At 46.7% G+C, this 19,597-nt stretch overlaps 1 protein-coding gene across 2 annotated transcripts in view; it reads left to right on the top strand.

Annotated features, from left to right (window-relative positions):
* LHCGR (luteinizing hormone/choriogonadotropin receptor) overlaps nucleotides 1-19,597 on the top strand; it is a 53,792-nt gene that overhangs the window by 22,941 nt on the left and 11,254 nt on the right. For both annotated transcript variants that reach the window (XM_084791935.1, XM_084791936.1), the window contains exons 4-9: nucleotides 1,935-2,009; nucleotides 4,069-4,143; nucleotides 4,232-4,309; nucleotides 12,382-12,450; nucleotides 15,223-15,297; nucleotides 17,615-17,800. In XM_084791935.1, the coding sequence (XP_084648061.1) occupies nucleotides 1,935-2,009; nucleotides 4,069-4,143; nucleotides 4,232-4,309; nucleotides 12,382-12,450; nucleotides 15,223-15,297; nucleotides 17,615-17,800 (558 nt within the window). The remainder of the gene's footprint in view (nucleotides 1-1,934; nucleotides 2,010-4,068; nucleotides 4,144-4,231; nucleotides 4,310-12,381; nucleotides 12,451-15,222; nucleotides 15,298-17,614; nucleotides 17,801-19,597) is intronic.

The following is a 19,597-nucleotide window of genomic DNA, read 5'->3' as shown; positions in this document are numbered from 1 at the left end:
TGACTGTACTCAGACATGCCCAGCTCAAAGGAGACGGGAGAAGAATGGCTCCATTCAGATTCCAAGTGATGGGCTTAGGCCCCAAAGCTTTAACTCCCGCGGTTGATGTCACACAGCAGGTTGGTTCCAGAGCTAGAATAGACACTGGGTCACATGACTTACAAACCAGGCTTCCTACGCCACCACAGGGGGCTCGCGCCACAGCTTCTCGTAGCATCCTCAAATTCTCACATAGGCAAGTCCAAAGGAAGGGAAGGGGTATGCATGGCGCGCCCGTGAGTTCCTGTGCTTCACATTCCCTCCAGGTTGTATCGCTGTCTCATGACCACCCAGTATGGTTAGACGATGAGCATGTTGTCAAGAGAAAGGAATGGAAGCTGTGAGGGTGTGTGGACACTTTAGACACTGGCTGGGCTAGGACTGAACTCTAACCCCATCTTTCTCCAAAGCTTGTGTATTTTCCATCATACCAGAAGCCCTCCATCAATGGGCCAGTGAGTAACTGTCTAAGCAGATCGATTGACTATAAGTACATGACTGCTTGCTGTACGTCTGTCTTGGCCTAGGAGCTGCTGGAACACAGATGGGGCTGAAATACAAAGACCCACCAGAACATGACAGTCCTGAGAGTAATTCACCAATTACATAAAGAGCCAAGCAATAGATATTTAAATCCCAGAGAAACAATCTGGACTTCCTATGCATTGTGCATAGCATTAACTGGCCTCCCAGATAAAGCTGAAGCACCATCAGGACAGCAAGTGATAAAGCAAGCATGACATCAACTGAAAGGAAAATAAGACACTCTGCAGGGGATGTCTGTGCATTCCTAAGAGCCTGGGTCTCACATGCTAGCGCCATGCCATCTCTGTGCTTTGTCCACAGCGGCATCCTGTATGGCTAGGGCACTGTTGGGTGTGCATAGACACTCAGTAAATTTTGACAGGATGCGGGACTGTTATGAGTAAATGCTCTATGGTTAGGCAGCAAAGGATCTTAATGAGGTGACAGTTCCTACCTCTTGCATGTCTGATGATCAACTGATTCAGTTATTAGAAGAATAGCTATCACAGTCTACCACTCAGGTCTAAAGAATCCACACCCTATGCCCATGTTCCAAGTGTCAATAGTCACTACAGTATGGCAGAGTGAGCACTACATTTGGAATCAGAAAAACTAGATTCCACTCAGGTCCTGATACTCTTCACCTGAATGAAAAGACACATCACTCAACTTTCGCTGGGCGGGACTTTAGTGTAAGCCAGTCACATTGGCTCCTCAGAACACACTCGTGTGATGGACTACATGTAGAAGGAAAGCAGGAAGGGCACTAACTGGGGAGAGAAGATAAACCAGTGGGAGGGGTGCGAGAACAGTGGGGGACATTAGGATTAGGATTAGGATTTATAAAGGGCACCTGGCTTGGGGAAGCTGGGAATCCTACACAGCAAATTGTCTATACGATGAGGGTAAGACTCCAGAACTCTGAATCTCAAGGCTTTGTCCTGTGCTGTTCTGGATGCATGCCCATCTGGATGAGTTTTCTGTGTGCTTACCAATTCAACGAAGAGACCTGGTTTGCCTGCAAGGGGCCATGATTATATGTTCATTCTCCTGAGGGCAGCACCTCCTACTACTTCCAGTGTACAGGCTCCACAGCAGGCAAGTTCTACATGGCCAGGAGCCCTGGACCTTGATGCCATCTGGTGGGAAAGGTCAAAATCAGAGGTAGCACAAATAACTCCCACCCAAGATACCTACACCTGCTGCTTCGGATCTTGAAAACAGTGGACAGGGCCCTCAGGACATCCCACAGTTCCAGAGCTTGTGTTACGCATTGACAGTGGTTGATTCATTGGTGGGCTTGTGGTCAGGAATGCCTTGCATTCTAACATCTATTAAACTACTGGCAATTTTCCCTTCTCTCTTTGCAGACTGATCCAGAACACAAAAAACCTGGTATACATTGGACCCGGTGCTTTTACAAATCTCCCTCGGTTAAAATACCTGTGAGAAAACTTTCCTTTATAAACATTGTGGAGGAGAAGATGAGTAGCTGATGAAACTAAAAGTGATCAAAATGTTGAAGAAAGTTTTGGGGTTTGTTTTTAAGATTTTGGTTCAATGTCTTAATTATGTGTATATATGTGGGTCTGAGTGTGGATTTGTAAAGGAGTGGAGTGCCCACGGAGGCCAGAAGAGGGCATCAGATCCCCTGGAGCTGCCTGACGTGGGTGCTGGGAACTGAACTCTGCTCCTGTAGAAGAGCGGCAAGCATCCTTAACCACTGAGCCATCTCTGCAGACCCCTGAAAAAGGTTTTTTAACCTATAGTCAACACTGTTTGAATGCCCCTCCTTGTTAACCTTCTGGTTTAAATTTAATCAGTATTTCTTGTTTGTTGCTATGCTGGGCATTTTCACATGCATATAAAAGGCTCCCAACACTCCCTCTGCCCCACATACCTGGTGAGAGCATTGCCCCTTTGCAGAGGTTTTCAGAGCTAGAAATGGGAATGGGGACTCACAACATTTGATAAAGGTCAAGTGGTAAAGGTGAGTGATAGCAAATAAAACTGGGAGAAGTGTTCAAATTTGGTTTCTCCCATTGCCCATGAGAACTTCCTCCCTTTGGTCTCATTTGTCCATTCATTCATCAAGGGAAAACTTTCTAAGTATTGCCTAAGGTAGGCAAGGTACCACATAAACTCAATCATTGTTTTCTATGCCCCATTAAATCCTACCAAGTCTACTGATGAGCACTGACAAATTGAGCCCAACCATAGCCCAACAGCAACTGGGCCCTACCAGCAAAGCAAAATTCCTAAAACATCCTACAGTCTAAGGCTGTGTGGCAATGGATTGTCTCAGCCTTTACCATGCAGAAAAACCTCCTTCTCTCTACTTTTGGACACACTACGTTTCATGGTTTCCCAGGGGACGACCAGTACTACCATCACCACTACCACCCAAATGAAAAGAAAAAAGAAAACAGACAATAAGAGAAAGGATCTCTCTGTGATGTACTACAGTGTTCTTTCCAGTCTTATGTAATTCCTTCATCCTCTGTGGATTGTAAACCCAAGTGCTGTCTGTCTCCCAACCTCCAGGGTAGCTTGGGCACATAAGTATTCACAGCTTTAGAAGGCATGAAGGACAACCCAAACCCAAGTTTGTTCAGCACAGCCTATCAGTCCATTGTCTTTATTAAGTGGCATTTCATATCCCCCAAAAATGAATTCCCCAATCCAAGCCCACGTTACAGTCTGAGCCTCCTGCAGACGGGGCATGAATTCACTGTGACCACCTTTATCCCTTTAGCACATTCATTCACATGTGTTCGCAGTAACACAGAGATAAGAGCGTATGTCACTGTCATCAGAGTGCCAAGCAGCTCCCACCAGTTGTCCAGTGGGTGAGGCCCAGGTGTCTGCATGCCTCTGAAGGAGTCTCCCTCTTACGATGAAATAGTCTTCATCTTATCTGTCACATAAGCCCCTCTCTTCTCCAGGGGTTAAATAAAAGGCAGGAGCCTTGAGTGTCTCCAAACACAAAAGGAACGTTCAGTGGTTTAAGTGAGATACAACGAAGAACCTCCTGAACCGCAAAGTAGTTAAATGGGGTTTCTGATAATGAAGGATACAGGTTTCTCAAAAGATTAAAACCAACTCCAGAGGATAAGGCTCCTTCCTGGAGCTGTCAATAGAATGGACTAAAAGTGTTATCAGAAGGAAATGGAACACAATCCAAAAGGAAAATACAATGGCTTTAAAGGAAAAAATGGGCTGGAAATACAGAGGCAAAAGACCCGGCAGCTTGGTCTCAGCCTCTAAACATCCAAACAGGAGCCATGACGGGAACTTCTCCTAATGACAGAGCCTTTCAATTCTGACAGCCTTCATCAGCTACTGAAACCATAACTCACAAAGCCAAGCTCAATACTTTAAAATGTAATGTGACAACAATGTCTTCAGAACATTGCCTTGCCTTCCTCCTCACCTTTACGTTGATGACTTAGTGATAACCACTTGTACTCTCTGCCCACATCACCACCCTGCCCCGAATCACAGGAGCATCTGTAACACAGGCATCCAAACCCTTCCAGATGTTACGAAGATCTCCTCCTCCGAATTTAATTTCATTCTGTAAGTATCGGGCTGATTGCTATGCATAACTGTTTCCTATTTGCAGCTAAACTTGGGAAAGTAAATATTTCTCATTTCTTTCCCCTAGGGAAATCTGTGATAACTTGCACATTACCACCATACCAGGGAACGCTTTCCAAGGGATGAGTAATGAGTCCATCGTACTGTGAGTAGACTCTTCCTCTGCTGCACACTCGGCTGCGACTCTCACATCCACTCTGAGGTCGGCACTCTACTTGTGCTTAGCCACATTCCTTACTCTCTGGTGAAGAGGTTCTTCTTAACTACACTGCCAACAGTCTGGTTGGATAGGGTAGCTGCAAGCCATGTGCTCACATGACAACTGAACCAAGAGTTCCACTTAGCTTTCATCAGCTGGGTCCGAGGATTGGCCGCCATTGACTTCCAGTTGGTGAAGTTCTTCCTTCACAAGGGCAGTTCTTTGAGGCTGGGCCTTTATTCAAAGATCAGAATAGAAAACTGCCAGCAATTTAGCCCTAAACTTAATCAGGAACCAAGAGTTTCTCCTCACAGGAATATGTGTGTGATGAATGTACATGACGGGAATGAGGCAAAACAAGAGTGAAAAGGGTGCAGCCTTCACGATGTGCTGGGACAATCCCTGGGGAACTGCGTCCTCCCAGAGAGCCTTTCCACAGCACGTGATCCTGCTTGTATGCAAAGGAGCTGTGCAGTGTTGGTTTAGCAGAGCTATTAATGTTGGTCGTGATTTTAAGAGGAACCGTGCACCCCAGCAGGATGTAATTGCCCTTCCTCTGAAGTTAATGGGGACTTGGGGATCTGCTCCTCCCAGAGTGCCTGTGGGCCATTGTGCTCCATCTCCCTCCCTGTTCTTGGCCCTTCATCTCAGGGGTGTGATTAGTCATTTGCTTGGCGCTTGTTCTCAGCTGAGTGGGCCCTTGTGTAAGGAAGGGTCCTGTGGAGCACCCTGCAGGATAAAGGGGATTACACTTGCTGAGGAAAGCCTTATTTTCCCAACTATACAGTTCAACTCCTTAATTAGAAAATAACGAAAGGAAGCCTTCTCTTTTCATTATTAGCTGGAGTTTTTATTTTGCTCTTGGTGGAACTAGTCCCGCCCTCCCCCTCCCAAATCTTTACCAACTGTGAGCTCATTTAATGAAAACAAAACACTTCACACGGTGCAAGAAAAGCTCTGGCTGGCGGGCTAAAGCTAAGACCGTGCATTATGCTTGTGTGTCCCTTCACAGCCACTGTGGCTTTTCATTAAGTCTCCTCAAGAGGCCATCTTGACATGTCCCCCACTCACCCCACCCCCAGTGAGCAGCGCTTTAGCTTTGCAACTTTTAAAATGTTCTGAACGATGATAGGTTCAGCCAGTCTCACAAAACAAACAACCTTGATTTTCACTTGAACTCCACAAGTTAGAGAAAGGTCATGTCAATTTTTTTTTCCTAAGACCCTTCAGAGTAAAGGCATGCTGAAAACTGTGACAGGCTTTCTGGCTGCACATATAGCAAGCCACAGTACAAAGACAACTGGGTGTGGCACCACAATGTTAGTCCCAGCTCCAAGAACAGCCAACCAAGCAGTCTCTGTCAGGTTGCGCCTGCAAAGCCAGGCCCCATCTCTATTGGGAAGGATTATTAATGCCTCCTTGTGCAGATCCAATCACACTATGTCCCACTGCATAGTTACCACAATTCCACAATCCACCACAGTCAGCAGCTGAAATTAACAACCCAGAGCAAGTCGGTTGGTAGACACCGCCTCCACTAGCTCATCATGTTTTAAGTGTTTGGGTTTTTCTTTTTTAATGCTGTTCTCGTTTAATTTTTCTGTTGCTATGATAAAACACTCTGACCAAAAACAATTTGGGGGAAGAAGGGTTTGTTTTCTCTCACTCCCAGGTCTTGATCTATTATTAAGGGAAGTCAGAGCAGGAACTAAAAGCAGGAGCCCGGAACAGAAACCATGGAGGAATGCTATTGGCTGGCGCGTTCTCTGGCTCATTCTCAGGCCTATGCTCCACTAGCTTTCCTATGCAGCCCAGGCCTAGGGATGGTGCCGCCCAAAAGGGGCTTTGCCCTCATACATCAATCATCAATCAAGATAATGCCATAAACATGCCCACCGACCAATCTGAGCGAGGTAATGCCTCAATTGGCTTTCCCCTTGCCAGGTATGCTGCTTTGCTTTCTATTACTGTGAAATGCAAGGATGAAAGGAATTTGGGGAAGAAGGGGTTTATTTGACTTACACATCCCAATGACTGTAAATCTTTGAGAGAAGTCAGAGCATGAAGTCAAGCAGGAGCACAGGCAGGAACCGTGAAGGAATAGATTGTTTTTTTAAGCTTGGAGTCTAGTTTATGCACTTACCTTCCATGCCTCCTCTACTCCCTGAGCTATCCCTGCATTCTCTTCTGTTCTGTTAGGCTCTGCATCCTTCAAGGAGCTCAGGCCAGTGTGGGAATTTATCTCACTGCATTGCTGTGACTAGATTCAGCCCAAACGTTGCCGCAGGAGCACTGCAAAGGCGCCGCAGGAGCACTGCAAAGGCACCACGGGAGCACTGCAAAGGTGCCGCAGGAGCACTGCAAAGGCACCACAGGAGCACTGCAAAGGCGCCGCAGGAGCACCGCAAAGGCCATGTTGCGTCTCTCTTGCTGCATCAAATCAAGAAGTACAACTTGTCACACTCTTACCACTTGGCCACTTGCTTAAGGTGTGATCTGTCACGTGTGCTTCCCTTTGACCTTTCCAAATCAACTGTGTTGCAATTCCTTGAGCTGTGACATGCCACTGGCCAAACCTCTTAGCACCTGTTGTTTCTTTAGAATTACAAAGAGAATGACACAATGGTTATTTGTACATTTCATCATTTTCCACTATTTATTACCCAACATTTTTATTTTTAAAGGGGACTTTCTGTGCTATTGTTGTTCCTTCTGCATACTCTTTCTTATTCTGTCTGTTTTTAAGTTTTACTTAGAATGTGGATTTCTCAAAACTATATCCACCACGTTAGAATCCATTACTGTCATCTTTCTTTATGAAACCTGCCATCTCCTTTTTAATACAGCATATGGTAAAGTCACATAAGTTGATGCGCAGTTGACTGAGGAAGTGGGGAACATGAAAACAGCTCAGCTCTGCTGAAAGACAGGCACCTCAGTTGGCTCAGAGACTGGGAGACACCCCCAGACATGCAGGACCCTGCATATTCAAAGCAGGTTCATAGCGGTCCAGGAGCCAGAGGGTAGTAGCTATCCACACCATGCTGCCAGGACATGCACTGGAAATGGGCTTTGTCCACAGTGACTATTCACATAAAAGAACTCCAGTGATATAGGAGGCAAAGGGTGTGATGTCCCTTTTCTTTAGGATCCTTTTCCTATGGTCATTTTGTTTAACAGCAAGAAAGATGGCAGGGAGGGCAGGAGGGAGACAGGAGAGCGAAAGACAGGGTCGCTCACACACATGCGCCAGCAGGCAGGGTGCTAAGTTTCCACACCCTGTCCTTCCACAACAGGGACACTTTTGAGATCCTGATGACCTGCAAATGTAATCTTTATTCCTTGAAATCAACCAAAATCTAGGTGGCCACATAGTCTGAGAACATCTAACACTGTTAGTGTGACCCCAGAAGCACTGTGCTGCACTTCAGGATTGCTCAGCTGGGAAGGCAGCATCCAGAAGTATAGCATCATCTATGATTAAGTTCTAACTCCCAAATCTTACTTGAAATTAAAAGATGCCATTGTCTCTGTTTGAGTCAGGATTACTGATATCTGAGCAAAGAACCTAGACAATGCCTACAAGTGTGGGGCGGCCACTGTGGCAGAGAAGCGAAGGGACCTTCGTCTCATCTCTGAGCCAAGGAAGGCCCCCTCCTTTCATTCTCACCCCATGAGGTTCAGTACCTGAAGTGATGACTCTCCAGATGTTTTCAAAGGCATTGAAGGCGTTGTGTGAGCCTGACAGCCCAAGGCCTCCCACTCACGTCCACAGCTTCTCCAAACCAAGGGAGCTGTTCTTTTAACCAAGGCAAGACAGCCTCCTCCTCCTCCGTTGTGGACAGCCAGTGAGAACAGAGAGGACTTGCCGCTGAAAAGGAAGCAGGGAGGCAGAGTCCAGAAAATTCCAACAAGTATGACCCAGACTATTCAAAAATAAAAATGAGACATGAAAAATAAAAATTAAAAAAAAAAATCCATGACAGTAGCCCAGAGGGGGACCGAGGCCAACCCAGTGAGTACACTGTGGGTACAGCCCAGGCCACTGACCTGGCCTCCTCTACAGAAGCAGAAAGGTCCCCCTCCAGTGAAGGGAAGTAACAATTCACTTAAACATGGACCTGCCCATAGAAATCCTGTCTAAATCTTGTAAAAGGAGCCATTTCTTTCGGCCCCAGTCAGCAGGCTAGAGACCACTGCATTGGTTAAGTTCCAGAACCTACCTCATCTGACTGCTTTAAGAAGTTGATGCTATTATTATCATCCCAATTTTGGATGAAGAAATCAAGGTATGAAAGGTTATGGGGCTTATCTGAAGTAATTCAGCTTGTAAGGAAGCAGAGGAGGACTGAAGGCCAGGCAGCTGGTCCCAGGGCCTGCAGACTTAGCCAGGAAGCCACGTGTATAGCACTGACTTTATGAGGCAGCAAAAGGTGACAGGATCCTCACATGCATCAACACTGAAGTCACAGGCACAGGCTGCAGAGGTGCTCAACAGCTAAGAGTGGTCTTCCAGAAGACCTGGGTTCAAGTCCCAGCATTCACATGACAGCTCACGGTCCCAGGGGATCTGATACCCTTATTCTGGACACTGAGGGTACCAGCATGGTGCACAGACATACATGCAGGCAAAACTACCATATATACAAAATAAAATAATAGGAAAAAAAGGGGGAAAAAAACCTTTTTAAAGCTAAGATCAGGGTATCAAGTACAGCAAAGGGAAGGGCCATCCGTGCAAAGAATGCTTTGTCTTAACCCACCAGAGATGTAACTCGCACCATGAGGAGAGAAAAAGACCCATGACACTGCAATGTGCCCTGTGTCTGGGGCAATGGGACTGGACTGAACCTGAGGTGGAACTAAGCCTGTGTTTCTGAGAATCAAGCTCACGTGATTCTGCTTAGGGGGATGGTGGCACAGACTTCAGCAAATACCGACCTAGACACTGAAAACTTAGATCTCAGAGCTACTCAGAGGAAACAGAGCTGTGACTTTTTTCATTGCGCAGAGATATCTAAAGAACCCCGCCACGCCAGCAGCCTGACAGAGACCACTATTCTAAGCATAATACTTTTTAAAAGTCCCGTGGGATTCACCTACCAACAAGGTGTAAGAAAGCTAAGTGTAATTACCCAAAATGACCAGTCTGAAAGGACTTATCCCCTTATATTTTACACTAGAAAAACAGTAGGGAGAACTATTGGGAAATGACATCTAACCGTCTAATATAGGTCACAGCAGCTCCTGCGTGCATCTGTATAAACAAAAGAATCCCAGAAATTAGGGAGGGCTCTCTTTACCACAGATACCAAAGCTAATCGTGCCTGTTAGGTCCCTGGAGTATGGAAGGCTTTAAGTTTTTCAGGGGGTTGACTATTGTATATTTATTTTATTGGTTATGAAGCATGGCTCAATATTTCAATAACATATACAATAAATATCCATCAGACCAGGGTAATTAGTGTTTCCATTTCTTCATTGTTTCGGTGTCTGGGCCTTTGTGTCCCTTCTTCCTAGTTCTTCATAAAATGTGAACAGGGTATTGAGTACAACGTTCCTCTAGCTCTCTCTGACCTCAATCCAATGAGGAGGCCATGAGGACTGTGTGTAACTTCTAACTTAGATCTCCTGAGTCTCATAGTTCGAGTAATACTTCGGCATGGGTGCCACATCCGCACGTCTGATTCTTTGTCAAAGGTTTGCTGTGACTAATGGGAAGAAAGGGCACACCCACATGCTGCACACATGCACATACAACAGGAAGTGGACATCCACACTGGCCTGAACTAACAGAGACTAGAGAACCCTTAGGGACATTGGAGCAGGCGTCTCACAACAGGTGTCTGAACCACTTTTCAAGTCATCCGCTCACACATCTGCCAACACTAGCAAGGAAGGAAGCCACGGTCCTGCAGACAGGCCAGCTCAATCATGTCACACCATGGCCCCTTCGCATGCAAGGTCTTATTTCATAGCTCACAAAGAACTTACACAGATATTGACATGTATGATGGTGGCTCTCAAACATGTTGGTTATGACTCATCGCAAGACATCATCCCTAGACCCACTCAAATGTTTGGCCAGTTCATTTAACACACTGTAATTCTCTGAATGCCAAGCATTGCTAGGATACAGGATACAGGAGAGCCTGTGATGAGTGTCATAGCTTGAAACCCTTGTTGTCAGCAGTGGCAGGTGATTCTTGGTTCAAGGCCAGACTAGTCTACATAGTGATTTGTACATGTATATGCATGCATATATATATACACACATAAATATATCTATGCTAAACAAGCTACTTGTGTGTAGCTCTGTCTGTCTTAGAACTCTCTCTGTAGACAATGCTGGCCTCTAACTCACAGACATCTGCTTGCCTCTGGCTCCTAAGTGCTGGAACTAAAGGCATGTGCCACCATGGCAGGCTTCTACTATAATTTAATACAGTAATGTTTAGTTGTACAACATAGATAACAATTAATTTTCAAAATTTTTTCTTCAAGTTTATAAAGAAATAAGTGCTCTATCTCCTTCCTCCTTTCTGTGAAAAAAGAAAAAGAAAAGAAAGAAATCCTTGTTGTCATGACATTATGTTCTGCTAAGAGAGGCAAACAGGGAACAAGTAAAGTACTTCAGGTTACATGGTGCTAAAGCGAGAAAGACCAATAGGGAGGATTAGGACAAGAGGTTGGAGTGTTAAACAGGAAGACCATGTGGAGGCCTATGTGGTATTGACCACGTGACCTCCTCATAGGAGAGTGAGTACATCTTGAGGTCATGAGGACTGGAGAAGAAAACAGTTGGCCTCTGACAGACTGTGCCCTGGCGCCATCCTTGTCACTCTTCAGTCTGAGCCCGTCTCCTCTGTAAGATGGCGGGGTGGGGTTCTCTGAGAGCTCCCTACACTTCTTTCTGGCTCTGGCACTTCACAGCATGGCTAGAGGCTGGAGCCTCTTATGTCTAAGTCTGGTCAGGGGTGTGTGTGTCTCTGTGAGTATGTGTCTGTGTGAGTGTGTTTGTGTGTGTCTGTATCTGTATATGCCTGTGTATGAGTATGTGTGTGTGTGTGTGTGTGTGTGTGTGTGTATGTGTGTGAATCTCTGTGCCTGTATATGTATCTGTGTGTGTCTATGTGTGCAAATCTGTGTGTCTGTGTTTGTGTCTGTGTGTGTATCTGTGCGTGTGCATCTGTGTATGTCTTTATGCGTATCTCTGTGTGTATCTGTGTATGTGTGTGTGTGTGTGTGTGTGTGTGTGTGTGTGTGTGTGTGTGTTTCAAGTATGGAGAGTTGTTTTATAAACACCATATAAAACATTGAAGAAATCTGATGCCACCCAACCCTGACTGCCAGCAATACACTCTAACACTCTCTCACTTGCTCTGCTTCATTTCAGTTTTTAAAATGCTGGTTGCGCTCAACTACATTGATTTCGCTACCTGCTAATGGGGCTTAAAGAACTGTTTGCAGACACTTAGATCTTTCAGGCTATAGAGCTAGTTTGGCATCAACAAAACCATGAGCACACATACAGAAAAATAGAGTGGGTGACTCAGCTCTGAAGCTTTGCTCTGCAGGCCACAGAGCCCAGGGCACCCAGGGATCCACAGAGTCTATAAACCAGCCTGGCATCTCAGTGTTGAATCCCACTCTGCCCCTGCTCCCAGTAACTCCAGGCCCAACAGCGCCAGTGCTGGCCTTTCTTATCAATACAATGGAAGCAACAGCCATGAGAAGCAAATCCAGAGATGGGCATGCCAGGGCCAGTCAATTACCCAGCACCTAGTAAACACTTTAGAAATTGGTACTGGGGATGGAGAAGGTAGAATAAACCAGAGCAGAAAGAACAGCTTCACCCCACATGCCTCCTAAGTCCAGCATGGTGGAGAGACAGCTAGCTGGTGTGAATGCCAGTGGTTATCTTAGCAATAAATGTCACAGGAGAGAGAGAGCATCTGCTTCCAAAGTGTGCTGTCAGCTCCTTCCCATGCCTGAGCCCTCTCTCCTCCCTCCCCCAGCAAACTCTATGGAAATGGATTTGAAGAAGTACAAAGCCACGCATTCAATGGGACTACGCTAATCTCCCTGTAAGTATATGCTTATTTCCCTGGCTCATGAATAAAAATGAAGCATTACTCTGGCTACCAGATCACATTCAATCTTCAGCAACTAACTCAGGGCAAAAATAAACTTTCAAGTGGCTAGTCCTCCGAGTTGCCTGCGTGTTACCAAGCAACCAGCTGGCTGGAAACCCCAGAGTACCCTGATTTCAAAGACTGGAGCAGCCTCCACGCATTGAAGTTGACAGTGTGCTGAAATATTCAACAACCTACTTTGTGCCTCCTCCATCTCGAGCTCCCCTCTCTAGCCCCCTCTCACAGGTTGATGGTGTGTTAGAGGCAGAACATTGCACAAAGAGGCTCTTCCCCAGACCCCACTGCAGAGAAATGGGGTGACACCATTTACCAGCCTAATTAGACACAGCAGTTTCATTTGCCCACCTGCCCCCTGCTGGCGGGGAAGAAGCAGCTCCCCATAGAATGGGGAGCCCTGGCTCTTCCCCTACTTCAGCCCAGCCACAGGGTAACAGCCTTTAACTCAAGCGACTGATCCTAAAGATGGCACTTTCTGTTGCCCTCAGCCTCCCCTTCCCAAGGCTGTCCTCAGGAAGAGTGGTAAGTTCACGTGTTTATGGGGTAATGTGGTCCGTCACAGCATAGGATGAGGTTCTGCATGCTCAAGTCATGAATAGCAATACCTAAGAGCACCCGGAAAGCTACACTGAAGATAAAGTTAATGGAAACAAAGAACAGCGTTTAAAAGAAATGAGCCAGTGAGGTGGCACAGAGTTTAAGGAAGCTTGCCCTCAAGTTTGACAACCCAATGGAAGAAGAGAACTGACTTCCAAAAGTTGTCCTCAAGCCTACATGCTTACATACACACACATACACATACACACAATGGCATGAGCATGTTTTCTCTCCCATAGCAATAAATGATAGATAGATAAATAGAGAGAGAGAGAGAGAGAGAGAGAGAGAGAGAGAGAGAGAGAGAGAGAAACAAAAATTAATAAAAATGTGTGAAGCGTGATCTGGCCAGTGATTCTCGCACATTATAGCATGAAGAGATCACCTCTGCCTGTGACTTCAGATTCCTAAGGTGCTGCCTACACTGGCTTTGCCTCGGTAGATCTCAAAGGGGCTGAGAGTCTGCACTTTTAACAAGCTCTGAGAAAGCTCTGCTATGTTAAGGTCTGAGGCACAGGACCTCATATCTGTGTGATATACTAATGATTTTTTTTTATCTATAGCTCTTAAACCAAGGAGCCTAGTGTGCAGACACCATGCTGTATAGTAAAGTAGCTGTGAGGCAAGGCCTCAGGGCCTCGGGGTCACTAGCTGGGTCTGAACTCCAACCCACTGCTTCTCAACTTGCATTACCTTGAACAAGTTGACCTGCCCAAGCTACAGTGTCCTCATCCATAATGCAAGGTTGCCAATAGAAGATGATTTGCTTAGAGGACTGGCCCAACAAAATGAAAAAGTCCTTTTTTCATAAGGTCCCTTGGTACTTCTTATATTGCCTCAGGAAGTACTCACCGATTAAGTTTCTGACTCCTGTGAATGTGTGGATAAAGACTTGTATGCACTCAGCTCAGGGTCTAGATCCTACAATGATCAGAGAAGTGGGAGCTGCATACGCATTGTCCTCATGGAGGGGATTTGTACACTGTCTTGTTGACAGCCCTGTAAAGAGTTCATTAATTCATTAGTAAGAACTCCAAGATAAGCTCTGAAACATCACGGCCCCATTCCATTATTCACTCAACAGGCGACAGGTCTACTGAAGGGGACATACTACGTTCCCAAGGAGATGAAAAGGAGTAAACTGTAACTCAGGGTTTAGCTACGGAGATTCACAGCACAGGAAAAGGCAGATCCCAATGGTTCATGAACTGTCTGAAGGGTAACCCAGACAGAAGGCGGTGTGGTGTGTTTGCCCTGAGTGCAAGCAAGTCCTCCATGGTTTAGAGGCCAGGGAAGGCCCCAAAAACAATGGACAATGGAGTTGCAGGCTTTGCTCCAGGCTAATGTGGACAGGTAGAAGTAGAAGGAAATGTGTCCTAGCCAGAAGCCAGTAAGATGAACAATCCACAGAGGTGATGTGTCCAGACAGGCAGACAGAGCTTTTCAGAACTCTCAGAATGTGAGGGTCAAAGCAAAAAGGCCTACATAACAACCAGAGGAAATTCAGAGAGTGTCCCTCTGTTAGCAGAAAGGACGGTGGCTGAGGCATCAGGACAGGGATACAGGGGTCTTCTCAACAGGTGGAGCCTGAAGTCTGTTGTGGTACAGGCTGTGACCACCCCCTCTACACACCCACTGAGAACGCACACATAAAAACAGTCAGATTACATCATGAGGCAACCACTTAGAAGGAGCTTTACTCTTTGGTTTGTGGCTTCTGACAAATTCTGAGGCCTCCAAGGTCACAGCAACTCAGAGACCGATAAGGAGCATGCTGTGCTTTAACTCGGTAGCCTTGGATGGCAGAGGAGCATTCTAATCCTCCCCCGCCTGCATGGTAGCAAGTCCTCACAAATCCGACAGGAGGTTACTGAATCACTGGACAGAGGGTTCCGGGGAAGGACAAACAACAGGTGAAGCCAAAAGTACACACTAGCAACTTTACAGTGTCACCAGAGACTTGCATCTTTCTTCCGGTGTGTCTGCCCCTCCCCTTTCCCCTCTGCCCCACCACACCACGCACACAGCCTACTTTGGACAGGTATACACACAGCTATGAAGGTCGATGTGAGGTGCAAACAAGACTAAGGAAACTGTCTCTCCACACAGGGAGCTAAAAGAAAACATCCGTCTGGAGAAGATGCACAGTGGAGCCTTCCAGGGAGCCACAGGGCCCAGCATCCTGTAAGTACCCGGGGCAACCTCCCTCTCCACACAGTGCACCCTGACAGCCCTTTTTAGTGGCCAGTCACAACGCTACCAGCCTGGCTTGCAGAAAAGGACTAAATGCATCAGGGCTGCTATTCTGCAGTGAAGCACTGCCTTCCACAAAGCCCCACATCACTAGGGGCTGCAGGCCCTCAGTGGATGGAGCAGTGTGTTTGGTGCCTCGGAAGGAAGACTGTACTAAACCTTTGTCTTATCTGCTAAGGGTCCCTCTGGTTAACTCCAGTCTCCACGTGTTGTAGATACTGTTGTGTGTGTTTGAGTGCCTAGCTTCTCTATTAGTTCACCTCTCCCCAGTTTTATTAGGACATAGGCATAGTGGGTTACAGCCTACCATGACAGCGTCATGTGATGTGGTAAAGGGCTTGTATCCAAATAAGATATTCTGAGCTTCTAGCGAATAAGATTTCAACATGTGAATTTGAGGGGCCATTATTTCAGCCAGTAATGCCAAACACAAGGTGTGGTCTCATGTGCTAATGGAGGGTGGCTTCCCAGCCCCATACCCAGAACCCACTCAGAGAATGCACTCTGACCTGGCTCACCCAAAACACTTCACTAGCCGTGACTAAGACGTTGCAGGTGGATTCTTCTTACAACAGTGTGAGGAGTGAGCCTCAAACCCTCCATGAATTGGGGCTCCCTGCAAGGGCCTGTACAAAGAAAAGCTTCTCCAACCAAGGTTGAGAGACTCTCAGGACTATGGGTAAAAACATAAACATTTAAAGGGCAGTTTTAAACTGTGACCAGTTAGCAGAATCACAATAGTAGGTTCCATTCTAGGGCTGGTGACTTCCTCAGCCATAGGAGGCACTAATTTTAAATACAGCCACTAAAAAAAAAAAAAAAAAAAGGAAAGAAAGAAAGAAAGAAAAACAAAAACCAACCAAGCAACCAACAACAACAGAAAAACCATTAAGCCCCACATCTGGGAAAAATCTGGAGCCTGGTCACTAACAACCCATATAAAAACTCTAAACCAGAACAGAGCACTGGTTTCCTAAATCAGCAAGTACAGGAAGCAAGAAGGAGGCCTGGAGCCCTTGGGGCAGTCTCCTGCCTCCACTGTTCTCACAGGAACCTATACCCTGTACCTTGTACCCTGCACCCTTCCCACTTGTACTCATGTGGTTTCCCCACCATCATTATTGACTGGCTCCCTCCTTGTGCTGGGCCCTGGGCCTCCCATGGCAGCATACTGTCCAGGATGTGCTGAGGGAAAGCTTTGGGCATTAGCCATTTAGAAAGCAAGCAGGATAAACCAGGGAGCTTTGTTTAAAGGCCCGAGCCCTCTGCACAACTGTGCTAGCTCAGCATAGTTCTTGCTTGCTTTGGATGGACACATCCAACTGGTGCTCTGCTTCCCAGGTGGATGATGGGTAATGCCGCATGAAGCTCTTAATAGGGTGGTCCATCTGCGCTTTATAAAAACCTCCCCTGCAGAGCTTGATTAATCAGACACCGAGGCATCGAAACCATGACTGTTACCTCTGGAACAGAACACAGATGTCACCTACATGCCTGCCATGTTAGAAAGCAAGCAGTCGGTTTTTGCATAATAAGTATTATCTAAAAATATAGAGATGCAACACATCTGATATGGAGAGATATATATGGAGGAAAGAAAGGGGAAAGGAGCTATGGCCTGAATGAACCATGAGGGGAGAGAGACAGTGGGAGATAGATAGATGGGGGAAGAGAATACCCCAGACACAGGGAGGGAGGGAGGAGGGAGGGAGGGAGGGAGGGAGGGGGGGAATAGGGAGGGAGGAAGGGAGGGGGATAGGGAGGGAGGGAGAGAGACAGACAGACAGACAGAGAGGAAGTGGCAGGTTCATTCTTTTATATCTGGCACACACCTGGCAGCAGGTGATGATGTCAGAGGTTGCCAAGCAACCTAGAGGCAGGCTAGCGGATCTGCTTGTGAACTAGCATTACGGAGAGGGCAGTGGGGAGGAAGGAGTGGAGAGTAGACATAAGGAGGGAGAGGTGGAGGAAGGGAGTCAGAGATAAAGAGGAATCAGGAGAGAGCAGACAAAAATCCTAATAGCCATATGCAAGGTACAAGGAGTCCACGGGCAACCTTGAAAAGAGTAGTGAGTGCCCACAAAGCGAAAACCCCAGAGCAGTTCTTTGGAATTCAGATTATGATGACTGAAATGAAGAATTAAAGTGGAACAAAATGGAGGAAAGATTTCTCATCCATAGGGGAGGACTGTCGAGTAAAATACGTAAAATCAGTCGATAAAAGGCCTTTTTCCCCATCGCTGTGCAGGGATATTTCTTCCACCAGACTGCAGGCCCTGCCCAGCCATGGGCTGGAGTCCGTTCAGACCCTCATTGCCGAGTCATCCTACTCACTGAAAACACTGCCCTCCAGAGAAAAGTTCAGCAGCCTCCTGGTTGCCACACTGACGTACCCCAGCCACTGCTGTGCTTTTAGGAATCTGCCAAAGAAAGAGTAAGTAAAAAGCAAAGGGGACAAAGGGGACAGTGCTGTCTGTGGAGAACCTCGCATCTCCATCTAGTCCTGTGGCGCGTGGTGCCCTGTCCCCTGCTGGCTGCGTTCCCAGCCAGCTCTGCAGTCATGAAGAAGCTTCAGAGAGACAAAAAGAAAACAAGCTGTTCCTCATGCTGCTGATCTCTGATCCCTGAGCCTCACAAACCTGCCAAATAGCTGAAGCACCTCTGCGGCCTTTGCAAAAACTCAAGTGTCAAAAAGGACCAGCCTGTTCTAATTCTTAGCAGAAAACATCATTTTACACAATTAATTTTGAATTTAACATTGGCAGACTACTACATGGTTTGGTTTGGGTTTTGGTTTTGAATTCTTGTCTCCCACGGAAAGCAACGTCCAGTGCTGAACAGAAGAAACATGGCTCCAACAGCTGGGTTAGTGGGCAGTCCCAGAGGGCAGGAGCACCTAGCGGCTGGCTCTGTGTCCAGCAGAGGGCATCTGACCACTTCACAGCAGTTAAGGGGCAGGATTTTCATTCCAGACAGCATTGTTTTTCCAGAGTCTTCTGGCTGAAGGCACCATTCCGCATCGTGACCCAGTGTCACATATACATGAAAGAAAAAAGCAAATAGCTAAAGCTAATTTTTCAAATGTGCACTGCAGATACATGATACTACCTGCTCTTTGTCTCCCTCCCTCCCTCCCCCCCCCCCCCTCTCTCTCTCTCTCTCTCTCTATCTCTATCTCTATCTCTATCTCTATCTCTATCTCTATCTCTCTCTCTGTCTCATGCCTGTTTGTTTTCACTGCAAGCCTTGACATGCTCTATTGTTTTCATAACCCACTACTGGGTCACAGCTCTCAGTGGGAAAGAAAGCAGTGCTCTGAAGTCACTACTGAAGCCTGCAGAGATGCGCTCAATCAATCAATTAGATAAGGCACCGAGAAGCGCTCCAGGCTGCTACTGTCTTTGTTCAGAATTAACCTATTTATAGCTGATCAACCAGGCTATATTTTTTTTTTTTGTGCCTTGAGTAAGTAGAGTTGGTTCTCCCTAAAGATTTGAGGCAGCTCTATTATCATTTTGGCTGGGGAGGGTGAGACAGAATAGCTCGCTATGAAGCCCTGGCTGTCCTGAAACTCACTATGCAGGCCAGGCTGGCCTCGAACTCATGGAGATCCACCTGCCTCTGTCTCCAGAGTGGTAGGATGCACCCAGCTTAGGTTCTATATCATTAAGGGAGCTTCAGAGGATTTGAACTGAGCACTGGCCATGTCCCAATGCACCAGGTTTAAAGACAGAAAAGATGAGAAGTTGTGTCAGCCCTCCCAGAGTGGACAGCAGCGTAAAAGAACACCAGAGGTGGTGTCAGTGAATGCCGTAACAACAGAGAATGTGGCAAATGCCCTAGGGCTGTAGAGGAGTGTCTGGGGCACACACAAGTCTTCCTAAAGGAGATAACTTTTGCTGAGTCTTGAAGAGAAGGCTTGGGGGAAAGCATGCCAGGATGGAAGGGCTCACATGAAGGCTCAGGGTGAGAGATGCTGGAAGACGAATGTTATTCAAAAGCAAGCATGGGAAGACTGTGGGCACGTGACGGAAGATGAGTCAGGAAAAGCAGCCCGAGTGGGGGCCATGGTGGGCGCTGAGCAGCAGCCCAAGGCAGCTAGAGGAGGAGCAAAGACTGCAAAGTAAGAGTATGCAAATTTGCTTATATGAGGTCTCAGTAGGGCCTCAGAATGAAGGGTGGGCTGAAGACAGCAATGCTGGTAAGTGACAGGCAGGCAGGCAGGCAGATG

This window comes from Acomys minous (genome assembly GCF_964271855.1).
Source record: "Acomys minous genome assembly, chromosome: 8".
Classification (NCBI taxonomy): Eukaryota; Metazoa; Chordata; class Mammalia; order Rodentia; family Muridae; genus Acomys; species Acomys minous.
Note: the sequence above shows the minus strand (reverse complement) of the source record. Positions and strands in the feature narration are given on the sequence as shown.